The 19,516-nt window shown below is 40.0% G+C and overlaps 1 protein-coding gene across 1 annotated transcript in view; it reads right to left on the reverse strand.

Moving 5' to 3' along the window:
- Positions 1-12,520, reverse strand: part of LOC108704870 (vomeronasal type-2 receptor 26) — an 80,840-nt gene extending 68,320 nt beyond the window's left edge. Inside the window, exons 1-2 of the mRNA XM_018241572.2 lie at positions 12,511-12,520; positions 11,658-11,829 (exon numbers count right to left, since the gene is read on the reverse strand). Coding sequence (XP_018097061.1) covers positions 11,658-11,829; positions 12,511-12,520 — 182 coding nt within the window. The remainder of the gene's footprint in view (positions 1-11,657; positions 11,830-12,510) is intronic.
- Between the last annotated feature and the right edge of the window lie 6,996 nt (positions 12,521-19,516).

The raw sequence follows: 19,516 nt of genomic DNA on the forward strand, positions 1-19,516 counted from the left end.
CAACCATCTAGCTGTGTGAGCTTGTTCACATTCTGTCTAAATATCAATAATAATACCGTCTCTAGAAACACCACCCGAGTGACGTTTTTCAGGCAGCAATAATATATTCCGTATCCACTGCTGTAGTAGTGTATACGTTGACCTTGTAGGCCTTGTTTGCCCAGTGTGTTCTTCTTCTTCATTTTCAAACAACAACCATCTAGCTGTGTGAGCTTGTTCACATTCTGTCTAAATATCAATAATAATACCGTCTCTAGAAACACCACCCGAGTGACGTTTTTCAGGCAGCAATAATATATTCCGTATCCACTGCTGTAGTAGTGTATACGTTAACCTTGTAGGCATTATTTGCTCAGTGTGTTCTTCATATTCAAACAACAACCATCTAGCTGTGTGAGCTTGTTCACATTCTGTCTAAATATCAATAATAATACCGTCTCTAGAAACACCACCCGAGTGACGTTTTTCAGGCAGCAATAATATATTCCGTATCCACTGCTGTAGTAGTGTATACGTTGACCTTGTAGGCCTTGTTTGCCCAGTGTGTTCTTCTTCTTCATTTTCAAACAACAACCATCTAGCTGTGTGAGCTTGTTCACATTCTGTCTAAATATCAATAATAATACCGTCTCCAGAAACACCACCTGAGTGACGTTTTTCAGGCAGCAATAATATATTCCGTATCCACTGCTGTAGTAGTGTATACGTTGACCTTGTAGGCCTTGTTTGCCCAGTGTGTTCTTCTTCTTCATTTTCAAACAACAACCATCTAGCTGTGTGAGCTTGTTCACATTCTGTCTAAATATCAATAATAATACCGTCTCTAGAAACACCACCCGAGTGACGTTTTTCAGGCAGCAATCATATATATCGTATCCACTGCTGTAGTAGTGTATACGTTAACCTTGTAGGCATTATTTGCTCAGTGTGTTCTTCATTTTCAAACAACAACCATCTAGCTGTGTGAGCTTGTTCACATTCTGTCTAAATATCAATAATAATACCGTCTCTAGAAACACCACCCGAGTGACGTTTTTCAGGCAACAATAATATATTCCGTATCCACTGCTGTAGTAGTGTATACGTTGACCTTGTAGGCCTTGTTTGCCCAGTGTGTTCTTCTTCTTCATTTTCAAACAACTCCCATCTAGCTGTGTGAGCTTGTTCACATTCTGTCTAAATATCAATAATAATACCGTCTCTAGAAACACCACCTGAGTTGTTGTTGTTGTTGTTTTAAAAATAATGCCAGGCAAAGGCAGGCCGCCACGCAGAGGCACAAGGGGCCGTGCTGCTATGCTATCCTGTGGCCCTAGGAAATTGCCCAGTTTTAAAAAGGCAATGACCCTGAACTCCCAAAATGCTGAAGAGGTAGTTGACTGGCTTACACAGCACACCCCATCCTCTACCGTTTCTAACTTTACCACAACATCCTCATCTTCCACTGCTATGGGCACCCCACGTAACACTTCCTCCACCACCGGCGCCCCTTCTTCACTGGAGTCAGAGGAGTTATTTTCACATGAGTTTCTTGAACTGAGTGATGCGCAACCATTATTGGCAGAAGAAGATGAAGGAGATGAGGACGTTACACCAGATTTAATTCTGGCAGAGAACACAACAGAGATGGACATAATGAGTGATGACGAGGAGGTCCCCGCTGCTGCTTCCTTCTGTGAGCTGTTAGAAGAAATTGATGCATCTGAGGAGAATGAGGATGAGGAGATTGATGTTTTATGGGTGCCCAGTAGAAGAGAGGAAGAGGAGGATAGTTCAGATGGAGAGACGGAGAGTCAGAGAGGCAGGAGGAGAATAAGACTTAGAAGAAGCAGGGAGGACAGCTCGCAGGGATCAGTAGGGCAACAACATGTATCGGCACCTGTGGTCAGCCGGCCAACGCACCCGCCATTGCCGCCAACGCCGCCGACTTCTACTGTTACCGCCAGATTGCCAGCTTCAAAAAGGTCAGCAGTGTGGGATTTTTTTAATGTGTGTGCCTCTGACAAAAGCGTTGTCATTTGCAATGAGTGCAGTCAGAAACTGAGTCTTGGGAAGCCCAACAGCCACATAGGTACAACTTCTATGCGAAGGCACATGAACGGCAAGCACAAAGCACTTTGGGAGCAACACCTCAAAGGCAACAGGCAAACTAAAAGCCACCCTCCTTCTGGTCCAGCATCTTACTGCTCTACCTCTGCTGTCCTTCACCCGTCTGAACCACCCTCCACTCTGCCTTCCACCTTGACCACCAGTTCCCATTCCCAGTCATCTGCCCCCAGCCAAGTTTCTGTGAGGGCCATGTTTGAGCGTAAGAAGCCAATGTCTGCTAGTCACCCCCTTGCCCGGCGTCTGACAGCTGGCTTGTCCGCACTCTTAGCCCGCCAGCTTTTACCATACCAGCTGGTGGACTCTGAGGCCTTCCGCAAATTTGTAGCAATTGGGACACCGCAGTGGAAGGTACCCAGCCGCAATTTTTTTTCAAAAAAGGGAATACCACACCTGTACCACCATGTGCAGAGCCAAGTCACCGCATCTCTGTCACTTAGTGTTGGGCCAAAGGTCCATATGACTACTGACGCATGGTCCTCCAAGCATGGTCAGGGCAGGTATGTCACCTACACTGCCCACTGGGTGAACTTGGTAATGGCTGGGAAGCAGGGAATGTGTAGCTCAACAACGACAGTGGAGTTGGTGTCACCGCCACGGATTGCACGCGGTTCTGCCACCACCTCTACTCCTCCTTCGCTCTCTACCTCGTCTTCTTCCTCTTCTTCGTCCTCTGCTGCTGGGTCCTCCTCCTCCACACCTGTGCACCCCCAGCTCCCCCTAGGCTATTCGACGTGCCAGGTACGCCGTTGTCATGCTGTCTTGGGGATGACGTGCCTGGAAAGCAAAAACCATACCGGATCTGTACTCCTGTCATCTCTGCAGTCACAGGCCGATCGGTGGCTGACCCCACACCAACTGAAGATCGGAAAAATGGTGTGTGACAATGGAAGCAATCTGTTGGCAGCACTGAGACTGGGCAATTTAACACATGTGCCCTGCATGGCACATGTTCTGAATTTAATAGTACAACGTTTTGTCTCAAAGTACCCAGGATTCCAGGACGTTCTCAGGCAGTCCAGGAAGGTGTCGGCCCATTTCAGACGTTCCTATACAGCCATGGCACGCCTTGCTGACATTCAGCAGCGCTACAACATGCCAGTCAGGCGTTTGATTTGCGACAGCCAGACTCGCTGGAATTCAACGCTCCTCATGTTGGAACGTCTGCTGCAACAACAAAGAGCCGTCAACGAATACCTGTTTGAACTGGGTGGTAGGACTGGATCTGCAGAGCTGGGGATTTTTTTCCCCCGTTACTGGGTGCTTATGCGCGATGCCTGCAGGCTCATGCGCCCTTTTGAAGAGGTTACAAATATGGTCAGTCGCACCGAAGGCACCATCAGCGACCTAATACCCTTCGCTTTATTCCTGGAGCGTGCCGTGCGACGAGTGACAGATGAGGCTGTAGACCAGCGTGACGAGGAGCAGGAAGCGCACGATTTCTGGTCGGAATCACCAGAACGAACCCAGGCACCTGCTGCAACGCAGGGAGAGGTGTCAGAAGTGGAGTCAGAGGAGGAAGGTGGCTTTGTGGAGGAGGAGGACCAACAAGAGCAGGCTTCCCAGGGGGCTAGTGGTGACCTTTTGGGGACCCCTGGTCTTGTACGTGGCTGGGGGGAGGAGACCGTGGATGATGCAGTCCTTGATAACGAGGAAGCGGAGATGGATAGCTCTGCATCCAACCTTGTGAGAATGGGGTCTTTCATGCTGTCATGCCTGTTGAAGGACCCCCATATCAAGAGGCTTAAGGAGAAGGACCTGTACTGGGTCGCGACTCTACTAGACCCTCGGTACAAGCATAAAGTGTCAGAAATGTTACCAACGTACCACAAGTCCGAAAAGATGCTGCATTTACAAACCAGCCTGCAAAACATGTTGTACAATGCTTTTAAGGGTGATGTCACTTCAGGAACTCATCAACATTCCAGGGGCAGAGGTGCCAGTAATCCTGCCACGAGCGCACCTGCAAGGACAAAGCCCTTTGGCCAGTCTGTAACGTCAGACATGCAAATGTTTTTCTGTCCAAGGCAGCGCCACAACCCTTCTGGATCCACCCTCAAAGAACGCCTCGACCGGCAGGTAGCGGACTACCTGGCATTAACTGCAGATATCGACACTCTGAGGAGCGATGAACCCCTGGACTACTGGGTGCGCAGGCTTGATCTGTGGCCAGAGCTGTCACAATTTGCCATGAACCTCTTGTCTTGCCCCGCCTCAAGTGTCCTCTCAGAAAGGACCTTCAGTGCAGCAGGAGGGATTGTAACTGAGAAGAGAACTCGCCTAGGTCACAAAAGTGTCGATTACCTGACCTTTATTAAAATGAATGAGGGGTGGATCTCGGAGGGTTACTGCACGCCGGAAGACTTGTTCTGAGTTTCTGATTCTGACTCCCCATGCAGCTGTCCTTCTCTGCACGCCTCATGACTCCACATACAGCTGTCCTTTAGCGTCCTCCTCCCTCCACCACCGTTACAAACTAGGGTGCAAACCCTACTGGTTTAATTTGAATCCAGGTAAATCCTGAGTTTTTCTGGCCTCTGTGCTTCAGTGGCTGTGACAAAAAAATTTAATATTTTCAGCATTTATATGGCATATTTTTTCTGGCCTCTTTGCTTCAGTGGCTGTGACAAAAAAATGAATATTTTCAGCATTTATATGGCATATTTTTTATGGCCTCTGTGCTTCAGTGGCTGCGACCAAAAAAAACAGAATATTTTCAGCATTTATATGGCATATTTTTTCTGGCCTCTGTGCTGCAGTGTCTGCGACAAAAAAAATTTATATTGTTAGCATTTATATGGCATATTTTTTCTGGCCTCTGTGCTGCAGTGGCTGCGACAAAAAAAAATTAATATTTTCAGCATTTATATGGCATATTGTTTCTGGACTTCTGGTTCAGTGGCTGCGACAAAAAAAACATAATTTTTCAGGAAAGTACACATGCCTAATTTTTCAGGGTTCTGCAACAGTGGCAAAATCGCATCTTTTATGGTCACCGCAGGTGATCAATAAAGTAGACCAAAACTGGGCCCACACTGCAGAATCGGTGTTTTTTGGTTCACTTCACTGTACATTGAATTACCTCTGCCTGACCGTGCACGTGCGCACAAGCACGGTGACTGCTAAACACACCACTACAGAAATATTGCCACCAACAGGACGAACATCCTGGAGGTGACAAGCAACTAGTAATTAACAACTATTATTTGCTCACTTGACGGTATCATTCATTAAAGCTCTTTGCGTCTTTTTGCGTTGCAGTAAGCGCCGCGTTTCGTCTTTGCGTGTGAACAGGCTGTAACTTTTACACGACTTGATTGGCATGTAGACGCCGGACGTTTTAAAGCATTTTATTACACAAGTTTAGAAATGTAGTGTGATTTCTGCCCTTTACAGCACAAAACGCAGCACTGTGTCAACAATGGATTTTTTAGAAACATATTTGCCCTTGATCCCCCTCTGGCATGCCACTGTCCAGGTCGTTGCACCCTTTAAACAACTTTAAAATCATTTTTCTGGCCAGAAATGTCTTTTCTAGCTTTTAAAATTCGCCTTCCCATTGAAGTCTATGGGGTTCGCGACGTTCGCGAACCGTTCGCATTTTTGACGCAAGTTCGCGAATATGTTTGCGAACTTTTTTTCCGACGTTCGCTACATCCCTAGTAGTGGTGGAGGGAAACAGGGCGGCAGGGAAAGACAGGTTCACATTGTACATAATAATTGCAGTATTGAGGTACCATCTGTGGCACATGAGTCAACTCCACCTGTCAGTAGCAAATGTTACAAATGCAATCTGTCGGCACATTGTATATATCAAAACCAAAGAAATTGCTTTTACTGATATAAACAAAAGAATGTGGGATGGTATTCATTTTTCTTTTTGTTGAAATTTAATGTTTGATATTTGATTAGAATTGTAAATATCTGTGTTGTAATTTGATTTGTTATCATTGTATTCTTTGAATATTTTAAATAAAATTCCCTAACACAAGATAACAGCTGCTGGTAGATCTAAGAACAGCACTCAATAGTAAAATCCAGGTCCCACTGAGACACACTCAGTTACATGGAGTAGGAGAAACAACAGCCTGCCAGAAAGCAGTTCCATCCTAAAGTGCTGGCTCTTTCTGAAATCACATGACCAGGCAAAATGACCTGAGATGCACCTACACACCAATATTACAACTAAATACACTTGCTGCTTCAGGAATGACAGTTTATATTGTACAGTCAATTATTTGCAGTGTAAACAGTGTCATTTATTATTTATTTAATAATTATGACAGAATCCCTTTAAAGGAACAGTTCAGTGTAAAATAAAAACTGAGAACCTTTTAGAAGTATATTCATCATATGGTGAATTAAGTATTTCCCCCTTTCCATCCATTGGATGTTCCACATATATCACACATATATCAGCCTGTAAGGCCTCACAGAGAACATTATATACATTTGATGCAGGCAATAAAATTACTTGATTACTTAAAGGGATATATTTTATATCACATTATTTAAATAGTAGTTATCGTGGTTAGTGGAGTGCCTTAAGCACATAGATTACTAGCTCGGCATGTATCTCTGCCCCATACAATTATGTTTTTAATTGATGTCAGTGGTGGACTATATAAGATACAGGGTTACAGCTGACTCCACCGCTGGTGAAGTGCAAGAACTATGCATGAAATACATCGGTGCCTGTACATGTCATAGGATTCTGTTTCTAAATGGTATATGCTTATTCTAGATGGGGCCTTACCAGTGCTCTATACAGTGGGACCCCCTCCTCCCGTGACTCTCTGCCCCATTTAATACAGCTCAAGACCTTATTTGCCCTTGATGCTGCTGACTGGCATTGCTTGCTACAGCCAAGTTTATCATCTACAAGGACTCCAAGGTCCTTTTCCATAATGGATTTGCCTAGTGCAGTCCCATTAAGGGTATAAGTGGATATTGTTACATCCCAGGTGCAGGACTTTACATTTATCAACATTGAATCTCATTTGCCACTTAGCTGCCCAGATTGCCAGTTAGTCAAGATCCTGTTGCAAGTGCCACATCCTGGATGGAATTAATTGGGCTGATAGTTTTGTCTCATCTGCAAACACTGATACATTACTACTATTCGTATGTGTCATCCAATGTGGTATATATGATTACATGTACTGGGTGCTCTACAGGAGGCAGATACATTGGTGAAACAGGACAAAGATTGGGCACAAGGATGAACCATCACAGACATAAAATCAACAGCAAATCATGTGATACACCAGTGGGGCAACACTTCTGCAGTCAACATCACAGTCTTCAGGACATGCAGGTCTTAATTGTAAAAGGGAACCTACTGATCTAAGTATATATTCTGTGCCTTTCTAACTTTAATTTGTATTTTGCCTGATGAAGGGGCCTTGGTGCTCCAAAAGCTTGCAATCTATTTTTATTTTTAGCCAATATAGGTATCGCTTCTACAATACTTTTGGTATTAGTTTTTCTACACAGTACCACAGTTTTTGTTTTGTGCATATCATGGAAGATACCACAATGTACTGTATACAAATGAGACTTAAAACCCTGCTGAAGAAACCGACACAACTGGACAGAGACATTTTCTTTTTACCAAAGTGCAAAAAAAGGACTTCAATTCAAAAATCCTACTCGGAACACCTACAACAGTCACTTTTTACTTTTGCTGAAAGGCTTCAACATCATCTTTTCAAGTTATCTTATAGTAACAAGAAGATCCTAGATTAATATATTGAATGGTGCATTGCTTGGGCCAATTGCAGACAACATCAAGTAGACAATATTACAAAAGACTACAATCTCAATACCAAAACAAAAACTTAACAGACTAAGACTTCAGACAAGCTTAACTGTGGACCCATCAAGGACACATAGTACAAAGTGCAACACTGACTGCTCTGTCATCAACTTTTTCAAATATAAACCGAGAACTCTCAAAGGGACTGACTTTCTGCCTTACAAAAAACCTTTATAAAACAGAGCTCTGCAGCGATATGGAGGAGTTTTTCCACAGATTATGGCTGAAAGATTTCTTCCATGAAAGACCAAACATAACAGCAGAGGATAACACGGAGAATTGTTTAAACAAAGCAAAAAAGAATAGCAACTGGACCCCACAACCTAAAACCAGACCAATACATTGATTGTTTCAGAAAAAGGTTTACATCCAATATACTGGTCAGAAAATTAATTTACAATATTATTATCCAGGATAAAAATGCAATATGAACGTTGAAAACCAACAATGACTTAATAATTGAACCAGTTGATTGGGTTAAAACTGCAATAAATGACTAAATGTGCATACGCTTATTTACCTGCACTTCTACTGTGTTGCCTTTGCCATTTATTAAAAGCCCAGACCATCTTTCAAAATAACAATGATTCAAAAGATTTAATAGGTAACCATCATTTTTATTGATGTAAAGTGCGTTACTAACATATATACCACATCAATAGAATCTTATCTTAATTTTGCTAAGATTTTAAGAATAGTTTGTACAGGAACAGAGATGATGAAAACTGTGGTCATTCCTTGTAAGTGAAGACCAAGGAAGCACATCAGGTACAAGATTAGTGGTTAGCTGATCCACATAACTAAAGAAAAGAAGCAGAGCTACAAAACTATCAACAGTGCAGTTTAAAATCTCTTAATCCTAGAGAATGTCCTTGATTTCTACGAATTGCTTGTGACCTTAGCATAAGCTTTTTTATATAAAGTGATGAGCTGTAAGATGCAAAAATAAATAGATTTGCTTTTTATTCCTGTTCCACTGGAACATGTAAAATTGAGGTTTGTCTGTATGGGAAAAGCTGTGGCTGAAGCAGGCTAAACTAAATTCAAAGTGCCCCACAGCTTACAATATACAGTATAGTATAAATGCACCCACCCTGCCCACCAAATAATTTGAAATGCTGGTCACCTGAAAGCCTTTGCTGCTGTTTCTTCAGACTGCTGAGACTCTGCTGACCCACTCTCCAGTCCACAGGTCCACTTTCAGCATCAGCTCCGCTAGACAGTTATCTATTGGCTTCTTTTATGTCATCTGTGGTGTCCAGGCCCGGACTAGTAATCTGTTTCTCTAGTATTGATTGAAGTACAGCACCACAAGTTTTTTCTATAGATAGAGGTTATTGGAACCTGGATAAGTGAAGTTTCAGGCTACACAGAGCTTTTTTTGAAGCTTGAAAAAAAGGCTCTGTGTAGCCTGAAACGTCGCTTATCCAGGTCCTGCCAGTGTTCCAATAAAGGCATTTTTATCTATAGAAAAAACTTGTGGTGCTGTACTTCAATCAATACTAGAGAAACAGATTACTAGTCCGGGCCTGGACACCACAGATGACATAAAAGAAGCCAATAGATAACTGTCTAACAGCACATATTATAAAAGACTGGAAAAGAACTCAACTCATAAATATACAAAGGAATTAAAACAAATTATCAGTGGTCTCTTCCCCTGCAAACACACTTAATGGACTTGATACCAGTGAACCCCAGAATTGGTACTTTTTACATGTTACCCAAAATACATAAGGAAAGGAAACCAGGGTGACCCATCATCTCTGGTATTAGAACATTAACTGAGGGCATATCTGGCTGGGTAGAAAACATCCTGAAGCCAATTAAAAGAAAAACACCCAGCTTTATACAAGACACTACTGACCTTTTTAAAAAACTGTCCAATATAGGTCCACTTCCAGAGGGCACCATCCTAGCTACCATGGATATGGAGTCTCTGTATCCCAACATCCCACATATAGACGGTATTGCAGCCTGCCAGCACTTCCTAGAAATAAATCATATACCCACAGTACCAACTGTACAACTGATCAGATTTATACGGACACCCAACTATTCTCATTAGGAGATGCCATATACCTCCAACTGATGGGAAGTGCTATGGGAAGCAAAATGGCACCTCATTATACCAATCTGTTTATGGCCCAGTTAGAGGAAAATTTCCTGGCTTCCTGCAACACCAGGCCCTTAACCTATTTACGGTATATAGATGACATACTTATATAGATAGCATCAGAAAAAGAACTATTGGCATTCCACCAAAGATTTAACCAATTCCACCCCACCATCAACCTTACCCTTAACCACTCTTATTCATACATCAACTTCTTGGATACAACCATCAAAAATGGAACCATACAAACATCCCTATACCAAAAACCAACAGGCCGTCCTGTATATCTTATGTGGGACAGTTTTCACCCTCATCGTCATCAAATAAAAAAATCAATTGTGTTTAGGCGGGTTCAAACGGATTTGCTCAAACCTTGATGACAGAAATCAACATCTCCATTCCTTACGGAAAACTTTTGTTAATCAGGGATCCCATCCGCAGGTTATTGATGATCAAATCCACAGAACAACTCAAATACCCAGAGACACACTCTTGGATTACAAATAAAAGACAGAAAACGACCTATTGTACTTACCTACAACCTACAACTGAACATTATTAGAAAACTAGCCAGAGACCTGCAACCCATGCTCCATACAGATACCCGACTAAAAGAAATATTCCCAGAACTACCCCTCTTGTCTTATAGACAACCACCGAATCTGAGGAAAATGATGCGACATTTCCAGTAAAAACAACAGATGTGAAACTGCAAAGCCATCCTGTGCAAAGATCAAGTTTCAATTCCCAATACACAAAAAGTCTACACATTCTGGACTAGTATTTGTGTGCTACATCCAATGTGGTATATATGATTACATGTACTGGGTGCTCTACAGGAGGCAGATACATTGGTGAAACAGGACAAAGATTGGGCACAAGGATGAACCATCACAGACATAAAATCAACTGTAAATCATGTGATACACCAGTGGGGCAACACTTCTGCAGTCAAAATCACAGTCTTCAGGACATGCAGCTCTTAATTCTAAAATTGTAAAACTCAACGGGAAAGGAAGATTTATGAATTCAAATACATGGAGTTATTTAACACATTAAGACAGGGCCTTAATTTAGGGTCAGGTGTCATGTGACATTATGTGACCTGACTGAATCCAGACTCCTGGACTATTTACAACCCACCCTAATTCATTGTATTATCTCTACACTTAGGGGCATGTTTACTAACATTGGAGATACATATCTGGAGAAATTTCTGGAGATGTTGCCCATGACAACCAATCAGCAATTAGATTTAAACAGCCACAGCCAAGTTAGAAAACAAAAGCAAAGATCTGATTGGTTGCTATGGGCAACATCTCCAGAAATCTCTCCAGATATTTATCTCCAATGTTAGTAAACATGCCCCCATCTCTATCTATCTGTAACTTCCTAATTTATTACCCATGAATCCCTTTCACTGATCTAACAGAATATATGCTGTGTCTTTCTACCTTCATTTGTATTTTGCCTGACGACGGGGCCTTGGTGCTCCAGAAGCTTGCAATCGAATTTTATTATTGTTAGCCAATATAGGTATCACTTCTACAATACTTTTTGTATTTGTTTTTTTATTTATTTTTTAATATAGGTATGTCTGTATAAAATGAGACTTACTCAGTACACAGCAATCTTGTGGAATTGTCCCATGGAAATGTAAAATTAAACACATTTAAATGTACAGTCATCACCCCTCCGATCATGATGTCTCCTTCCTGGATATATTCATATTCCTCAACTGCTTTAATGATCTGCAGGCGACAGACAGGATTGGGGGGCTGATCCCCAGCTGTGCAGAGTCCCACAAACAAGATTATAATATAGATCAGCACTTTTATATTATCTGATTCAGCTGCACCTCTGCCCCCACAGAGTAAAATGCACCCCAGTACCAGGCAGAGAGCATTTCCAATACAATGGTCAGTAACACGGGGTGCAGGATTGGGCTGCATGTGTAGAACAGAGTAAGGGGCCCGGCTAATCCAACCCTCATTTTATAGAGAACAGAGAGAGGATTTGCACAGTAGAATGAATATAGACACAGTCACCTGGGGGAGCTCAGCTCTATTCTGAGAATAGTACTTTTATTCTTATTATCTCTGTGCTCTGGAGATAAACTGTCATGAAAAACTCTAGATGAACCAATGGTATATTTTTTACCATCAAATTCTATGTTTCTGTAAATTGGGATTTACTCTAATTCCTCCGGTGACTTTAGTCTGTTTGGCACCAGGGACAGTCAGAAAGTCACACACAGAAAACTTCCCATTAGTTTATCAGGATTATTGCTGCTCATTTGTTATACTTTACAATGGGATTTCACAGTTACATAAATGTAAAATCCAAATGAGATGTTGCCAAATGGAAGAGGAGCTGTCACGTTTAGCTGGAATCTTGGCTTCAAGTAAAATAAAAGTGTGAGCTTATCTGGTTCCAGCTGCCCATGTGTAAGTTGTATAAGGGGCATTACATACGGCCATTTCACCCCATCTTCCACCTGTGTTGGTCAGAGGCCCATAATAAAGATGAATAAATAAAGATGCATTTCCAAACACTTCCAAACAGTTCAGTTGCTTTCAGATTGTTCACCAGAAATGAAGGCTTTTATCTCTCACTTTCCATTTTTTATTTGTTATAATTTGTCTTAAATTGAAGTGAATTTGAACGTCAGCGCCTGTGGTGAGTGAGTGCAAGTGGGGCAACTCAGTGATCCATGTACAGATTCTGTTCCAATTGGCTAATCCATTAGTTGCTCCATTTCTCACTAGGAATGATGTGAAATATAAGTGCAACTATTGAATCAATTCTAATAGCTGCCTTTAAAGGGGAAGTCAAGCCTAAAAAAGAATATGGCTACAAATGTTTGTCTATGTGTTTTTGACATTTGAACCATCCCAAAGCCACCAACGCTGTATAGAAATGAAGATCCATGCCTCTGTAGATGCCCATCTTTTCTCTTGCCAAACTACTGCACATGCTCAGTCTGGTCTTGGCTGATGTCACTGACCAGAGCTTAGGGATTGACCTTATTCAATATTAATTATGCACACAATAACCAATCACAGTCCTGTCTGGCTGCTCAGTAAAAAACTAAAACCTTGCTCTGACATGTTGAAGTTGGAGCTAGAGTTTAGCTGAATACTTAATTCCCTCCATCCCTAGTTGTGTGAATTTCCACCTTGTAATGATCCCAAATGCTGAACTGTGTTTGTTCCCTGACATAATCAAGGGGTGAGTGTCAGAATGAATATATACAGGGAGAGGAGACACATACACAAGTACAGGGTGGGGGATGGAAGAGAGAAACCATATGCACTACTTGTATATGTGATAAACATGATAAACAGATAAGAAGTCATGTGACAGATTGACAGCTCTTGTGATAGAAGTGTTTAGGTGCTCCTATTCTTTTTTCATGTAAGTGGGTAATCTGTAATAGACAAGGGCTATGTTTTTGACAGGCAGTGTTTGACATGAATTGAAAAGTCCTCTTGTGATTGGTCAACTTTGACTGATATGGAAATGAAGAAGACTTGGTAGGTTTTTCTCTCCCTATGGTTGACGGGATGGGAAAATTGAGGCTTACTGGGCACAGCTTAACACATGGCAATGTGAAGGACTGACAACTCTTGTTATGGGACTATCAGTTTCTACCCTGATCGATTCTTGGCCTTTTGGCTAGATCAAGGTCTTGCCATTACGTGCTTGCTGCTTCTGGAGTTGTGTTTCCTTGTGCTCAAGTGTTCCCCACACTCTGCCTTAAAGCATCAGCTTTGCTTTGCCAAGACCTTAAGCTTTCTGCTGCTATAGTGTGTAGGCAGCCATGGTACACTTTTCGAATAGAGATCAGACAGAGGATGAAAATCCAAGCTTCAAGGATTCATTTCTTCAAGACAAGATTCGTTTTGTTGTGGCTGATCATCGGGACCGAATCAACAAGAAATTTTTGGTGGAGTTTTTGCTACGCAAGACCCTGGAGGTAAGCCTGAAGGATGATTTATGCTTTCAGCACTTTCCTAAAAGTAGGACTTATGATGTTACTTTTGCGGCATCTGTAGTTTGCAGCAAAGTTTTTGAGACTTGCAAAGCTAAAAAAAGACTGTGCAGATTGTAGAAGTGGTTCATCTTTTCATGGATGAGGAAATACATCCACACGTATAACCCTGGTGTTAAGGAAACAGAAGTTCAGGCTTTTTTGTCCCAATATTGTGGAAAATTGGTGTACAAAAGAATTGGCCTGGATGAATATCACATGTGGAATGGTAAACGCACATTTTTAGCTGTTCTCAAAAAAGACCCTCAGGGTTATGGTGGATTAATGAGGCCCCCACCAGTGTTTACTATTGGGAAAATCGTGGCTTTCTATTTTACAGAGGTATGTCAGATTTTTGTAAAAAATGTTCTGAATTTGGCCACAGAGCAGAGTTCTGTGGATTTGCAGATTTTGTAAAAAAAAAAAACTGGGCCTACAGAAGCAAATTGTAAAAGAAAACTATGCAGTTTGTGTGGTAAAGATGACCATTTGTTTAGGTTAAAGAAAAAAGAAAAAGATATGGGGAAAAAAACTACCCTTAAGGACATAGAGAACTTTCCTTCTATTGCGGAAATGATGGAAAGATCTGGATGTATGAAAAATCCAGTTCCTGGTGGTCAAGACTTATCCCAAAACCTGATGAGAAGGTTGTTCCTGAACCCCTTCAAATGGTAAAAGGGGAAGATACTTCCTCCCTCCAAAAGAGACAAGTGGAAGAGCAAGTTGAAAATAACATGAGAGGACGATTAAGAGATGTTATTGAGTGATGATCCTATTCAGCCTTGTATCTGTGATGTTGGAAAATAACCGTTTTTTTCTTGAAGGTTTAGGTGAAGATGGAAACAATGAACCCAAGTGGCCCAGAGGATATTTTGGCTTACTCTATTTTTCAGGAGGTTGACAGTATGGTTTTTGATTTTCCAGATCAAGTCCTTTCACCTATGAGTGATCTGGAAGTGTTTAGAAGGGCAATTGTTTGCCCAAAACCAAATTGAAAATATTTCTTTTTCTGTTAAAATGAATATTTCTATATGCAGTCTAGGGGGCAGATTTACGAAGCTTGACTGAATGGTCCGAATATAAAAAAGTTTGAATTTCAAGTCAATTTTTGGGTACCTATGGGGACCTTCTTAGAGCACTTTTCTTAGGTTTTTTTGATCGAATAGGAATTGTGTGATCGATTGCTAAAAATAGTTCGAATCGTTAGATTTGAACGATTTAATCGTTCGATCGAACGGTTTTTATTCGATCGTTGATTGATCGAAAACGGTAAAAATCCCTTGACTTCGATATTCAAAGTCGAGGGATTTCAATTTGATGGTTTTAACCCCTCGAAATTCGACCCTTGATAAATCTGCCCCTAAATGTATGGAGCATCTGTAAACCCAGCAAAAGGTTTGCTCTGTGGCATTTTTTGGTTCTTTGCAATATAATATCATTCTTTTACAAGAATGCTGGATTAGGTTACAGATGGGATATAAAAAGTATAAAAGAAAATTGGAAAAAAGGTTTATGTATTTGGTTGGGAGGAAATGAAAAAAAAATGTAAGTTTAGCTCTTCTATTTAAAGATTTTAATGCAAAACTAAAAAGAGTAGAAGAAATGATTCCTGGTCGATTGTTGGTGGATTATGTGTTTGTGAATGGATGCAGAGGGAAATGTGGGAATGTTTATGCACCAGTGGAAAGAAGGAAACTGAAACGGAGTTATTTGATGATTTAAATGTATGCATGTCTGGTTCTGATCCTATCATTTTAGCAGGTGACTTCAATTGTGTTTTGCCAGAGGCAAAAAGAGATAGCGTAGAATAGAGTAAAGGGGCACATTTACTAAGCTTGAGTTAAGGATTCAAAGTAAAAATACCTCAAATTTCGAAGTATTTTTTTGGGCACTTCGACCTTCGAATAGGCTACTTCGACTTTCGACTACGACTTCGATTAGAACGATTCGAACTAAAAATCGTTAGACTATTCAACCATTCGATAGTCGAAGTACTGTCTCTTTAACTCTTTAAAAAAAACTTTGACTACCTACTTCGCCACTTTAAACCTACCAAGCTCCAATGTTAGCCTACGGGGACCTTCCCCATAAGTTTTGCTAGCTATTTTTGATCGAAAAAAATTGTTCGATCGATGGATCCAAATCCTTCGAATCGTTCAATTCGAAGGATTTAGTCGTTTGATCGAGCAATTTTTCCTTCGATCTATCAACAAAGTATTTGCGGTAAATCCTTCAACTTCGATATTCGAAGTCGAAGGATTTTACTTCGATATTCGACCCTTAGTAAATGTGCCCCTAAGTGTTAGAAATGATAGTTCAGCATTGATCTTAAAAGGTTTAATAGAGGATTGGGAGTTGCAGGATGCATGGGTAATAAATGGTCTGTTAGGGAATGGTTTTACATGGGAAAATAGTCAAGTTAAATCTAGAATTGATTTTATTCTTTTAGCAAAAATATGTAAAATCTTAAAATTTGATTTAAAAAATAATTTATTTTCAGTTCATAAAATGTTATCGTGTTTGTATTCTTTTCCAAATATGAAAAAACAAGGAATGGCATTATGGAAGCTAAATGTGTCTCTAATGAGGATCAAAAGGTGAGAGAAAAAATGTTGTGTTTTTTTTAATAAAAATGTAAAAAATAATAGAGGAAATATGAACATCTGTATTTGGTGGGATTATTGCAAACTGAGTTTTAAAGAATTTTTTGGAAAAGAAAAAAAATGGCAAAATAGGAAAAGCTATAAAAACAGAGAAAGTTAAATCACTATTACAATTTAAATCTTTAGGGGTTGATGTACACCAGGAGTTAATATAGATAAAAGCAGATGTTAAGAGGTTTTTGGATAAAAAAAGGAAAACAAATTATTTTTAATAAAAAATTATGAAATATATATGGAAGAAGATGAAATATTTTCCAGGTTCTTTTTCAAAAAAGTTAAAAAAACCAAAGATTTTATTGTGTCTCTGGAAGGTAAGAATAATATAGATGGTATTTTAGAAGAGGTTTTTAAATTTTATTCTGATCTTTTTTGTGATAAAGACCCTGATATTTTTCTAAAGGAGCATTTTTTTTTTAGATAAGATCGAGTCTTCTTTTAATAATGCAGAGCTAGAGTTTTTAACTAGAGAATTAAATGAAGTTGAGGTGCTGGAAACAATTAAGTCCTTTTCACATAATAAATCTCCAGGTAATGATAGATTTCCAATAGAATTTTATTGTTTATTTTGAAACATTTTAATAGAGGATATTTTAGAATTAATGAAGAAATGTGCCAATAATTTTAGTACACAAAAATCTTGGAAAGAGGGGGTGGTTTCTTTGATATTTTAAAAAAGAATATAAAAAATAAATAAAAAATTGCAGACCCATTACATTATCAAGGGTCGAATTTTCGAATTAAAAAAACTTTGAAATTCGAATTCAAAAAGACCAAACAAAATTAAGTTGAAGTTTTTGATTTGGTCCTTTTGTGATCGAATAGGTCCATATTCTACTGAATTTGAATTGTACAAATTGAATTAATAGTGCATTTAATCGAATTTGATTCAAAGTTTTTCACCAAAAAAACTTTTTTAAGTCCACCAATTTACTCCAAATAGGTTCTAGGAGGTCCCCCATAGGCTAAAACAGCAATTCAGCAGGTTTTAGATGATGAATGGTTGAATTCGAATTTTTAAAGAGACAGTACATGATAAACTTCGATTTTTAAATTTTTTAAATCGAATTTGGACTATTCACTCGTCGAGGTACTGAAACATAACTTGAAATTCAAATTTTTTTCATTCGTACACTCACCTCAAACTTTGATAAATCTGCTCCTAAATTTTTATTGTTAAATATTTTCTAAAATTTTAGCAAATAGATTAAAACAGGTTATAATAAAGGTTATTAATCCTGGGTAAATCGGTGGGATCCAAAAAGGTGTTTTAATGAATATTTGGTACTGCTAAAATATATAATTCAAGATGTTTCGGATTGAAAACAATGTTTGGCTTTGATGTCCGTTTTTAGAAAAATGAAAAGTACCAGAGGTTTTTAAAAAACAGATAAAAGTATTGTGCTATAATTTAAAATTTAAGGTGTCTATTAATAATTTTATGACTGAGGATATTAATATTTTGTTAGGTGTAAAACAAGGTTGCCCATTGTCCCCGATTTTATTTATATGCGTGGTGGAACCCTTACTTTTAGAAAGTGTTGGGTCTTCCAATACTTTTTCATGTAAGTGTTTAATCTCTAATAGTCAAAGAGGCTAGGCAATGGGCTATGTTGTTTGACAGCCACTGTTTGACATGGATTGGAAAGTCCTCTTGTGATTGGTCAATTTTAACAGATATGGAAATGAAGAGGACTTGATAGGTTTTTCTCTCCCTATGGTTGACGGGATGGGAAAGTTAAGGCTTGCTGGGCACAGCTCAACACATGGCAATGTGACAGATTGACAGCTCTTGTGATAGAAGTGTTTAGGTGTTCCTATTCTTTTTCATGTAAGTGTTTAATCTATAATAGGCAAAGTGATATGTTGTTGACAGCGAGTGTTTGACATGGATTGGACAGTCCTCTTGTGATTGGTCAACTTTGACTGATATGGTAATGAAGAGTTCTTTGCAGGTTTTTCTATCCCTATGGTTGACAGGATGGGAAAGTTAAGGCTTGCTGGGCACAGCTCAACACATCGCAATGTGACAGATTGACAGCTCTTGTGATGGAAGTGTTGGGTCTGCCAATACTTTTTCATGTAAGTGTTTAATCTCTAATAATCAAAGAGGCTAGGCAAAGTGATATGTTGTTGACAGCCAGTGTTTGACATGGATTGGAATGTCCTCTTGTGATTGGTCAACTTTGACTGATATGGAAATGAAGAGGACTTCATAGGTTTTTCTCTCTCTATCGTTGATGGTATGGGAATGTTGAGGCTTGCTGGGCACAGCTAAACATGTGGCAATATGTTGTACTGACAGCTCTTGATAGGGAGATGTCAGCTATACCCTAATTGCTTCTTGGCTTTTGAAGACATTGTTGTGGCCCCCTACTACTTTGCCTGAAGGTACTTCCTGGATTGGTTGTCTTCTGCTGCTATTGGGTATGGGAAGTCCCTCCAAATACTAAAGATACCCCAGAATTTGGCCTTTCCATCTTCTCCTTGTGGGGTATGCTGCTATTGGGTGTTGGGCATTTATCTATCGAGAGAAGATAATTCCTCATGTTGGCAACATGGCTTCAAAGGTGGTGCCAGATGCAAAGAATACAGAGAGCGTGTGTATTCCTATGGAGAAGAAATTGACTTGTGGTTTGAGACATGTCCAGAAGTGGTGGAAGGAATTTTGAATATGGAGCATGGTTCAATTTTCTGTGTCCAGGCTCTCCCACAGCAGGGTTTTTTCGACATATCCTTTTATACTACGAAATTGTTGCAGACTTGTTACCAGAGGAGTATGG

The sequence above is a fragment of the Xenopus laevis genome, chromosome 1L (assembly GCF_017654675.1).
Source record: "Xenopus laevis strain J_2021 chromosome 1L, Xenopus_laevis_v10.1, whole genome shotgun sequence".
Lineage (NCBI taxonomy): Eukaryota > Metazoa > Chordata > Amphibia > Anura > Pipidae > Xenopus > Xenopus laevis.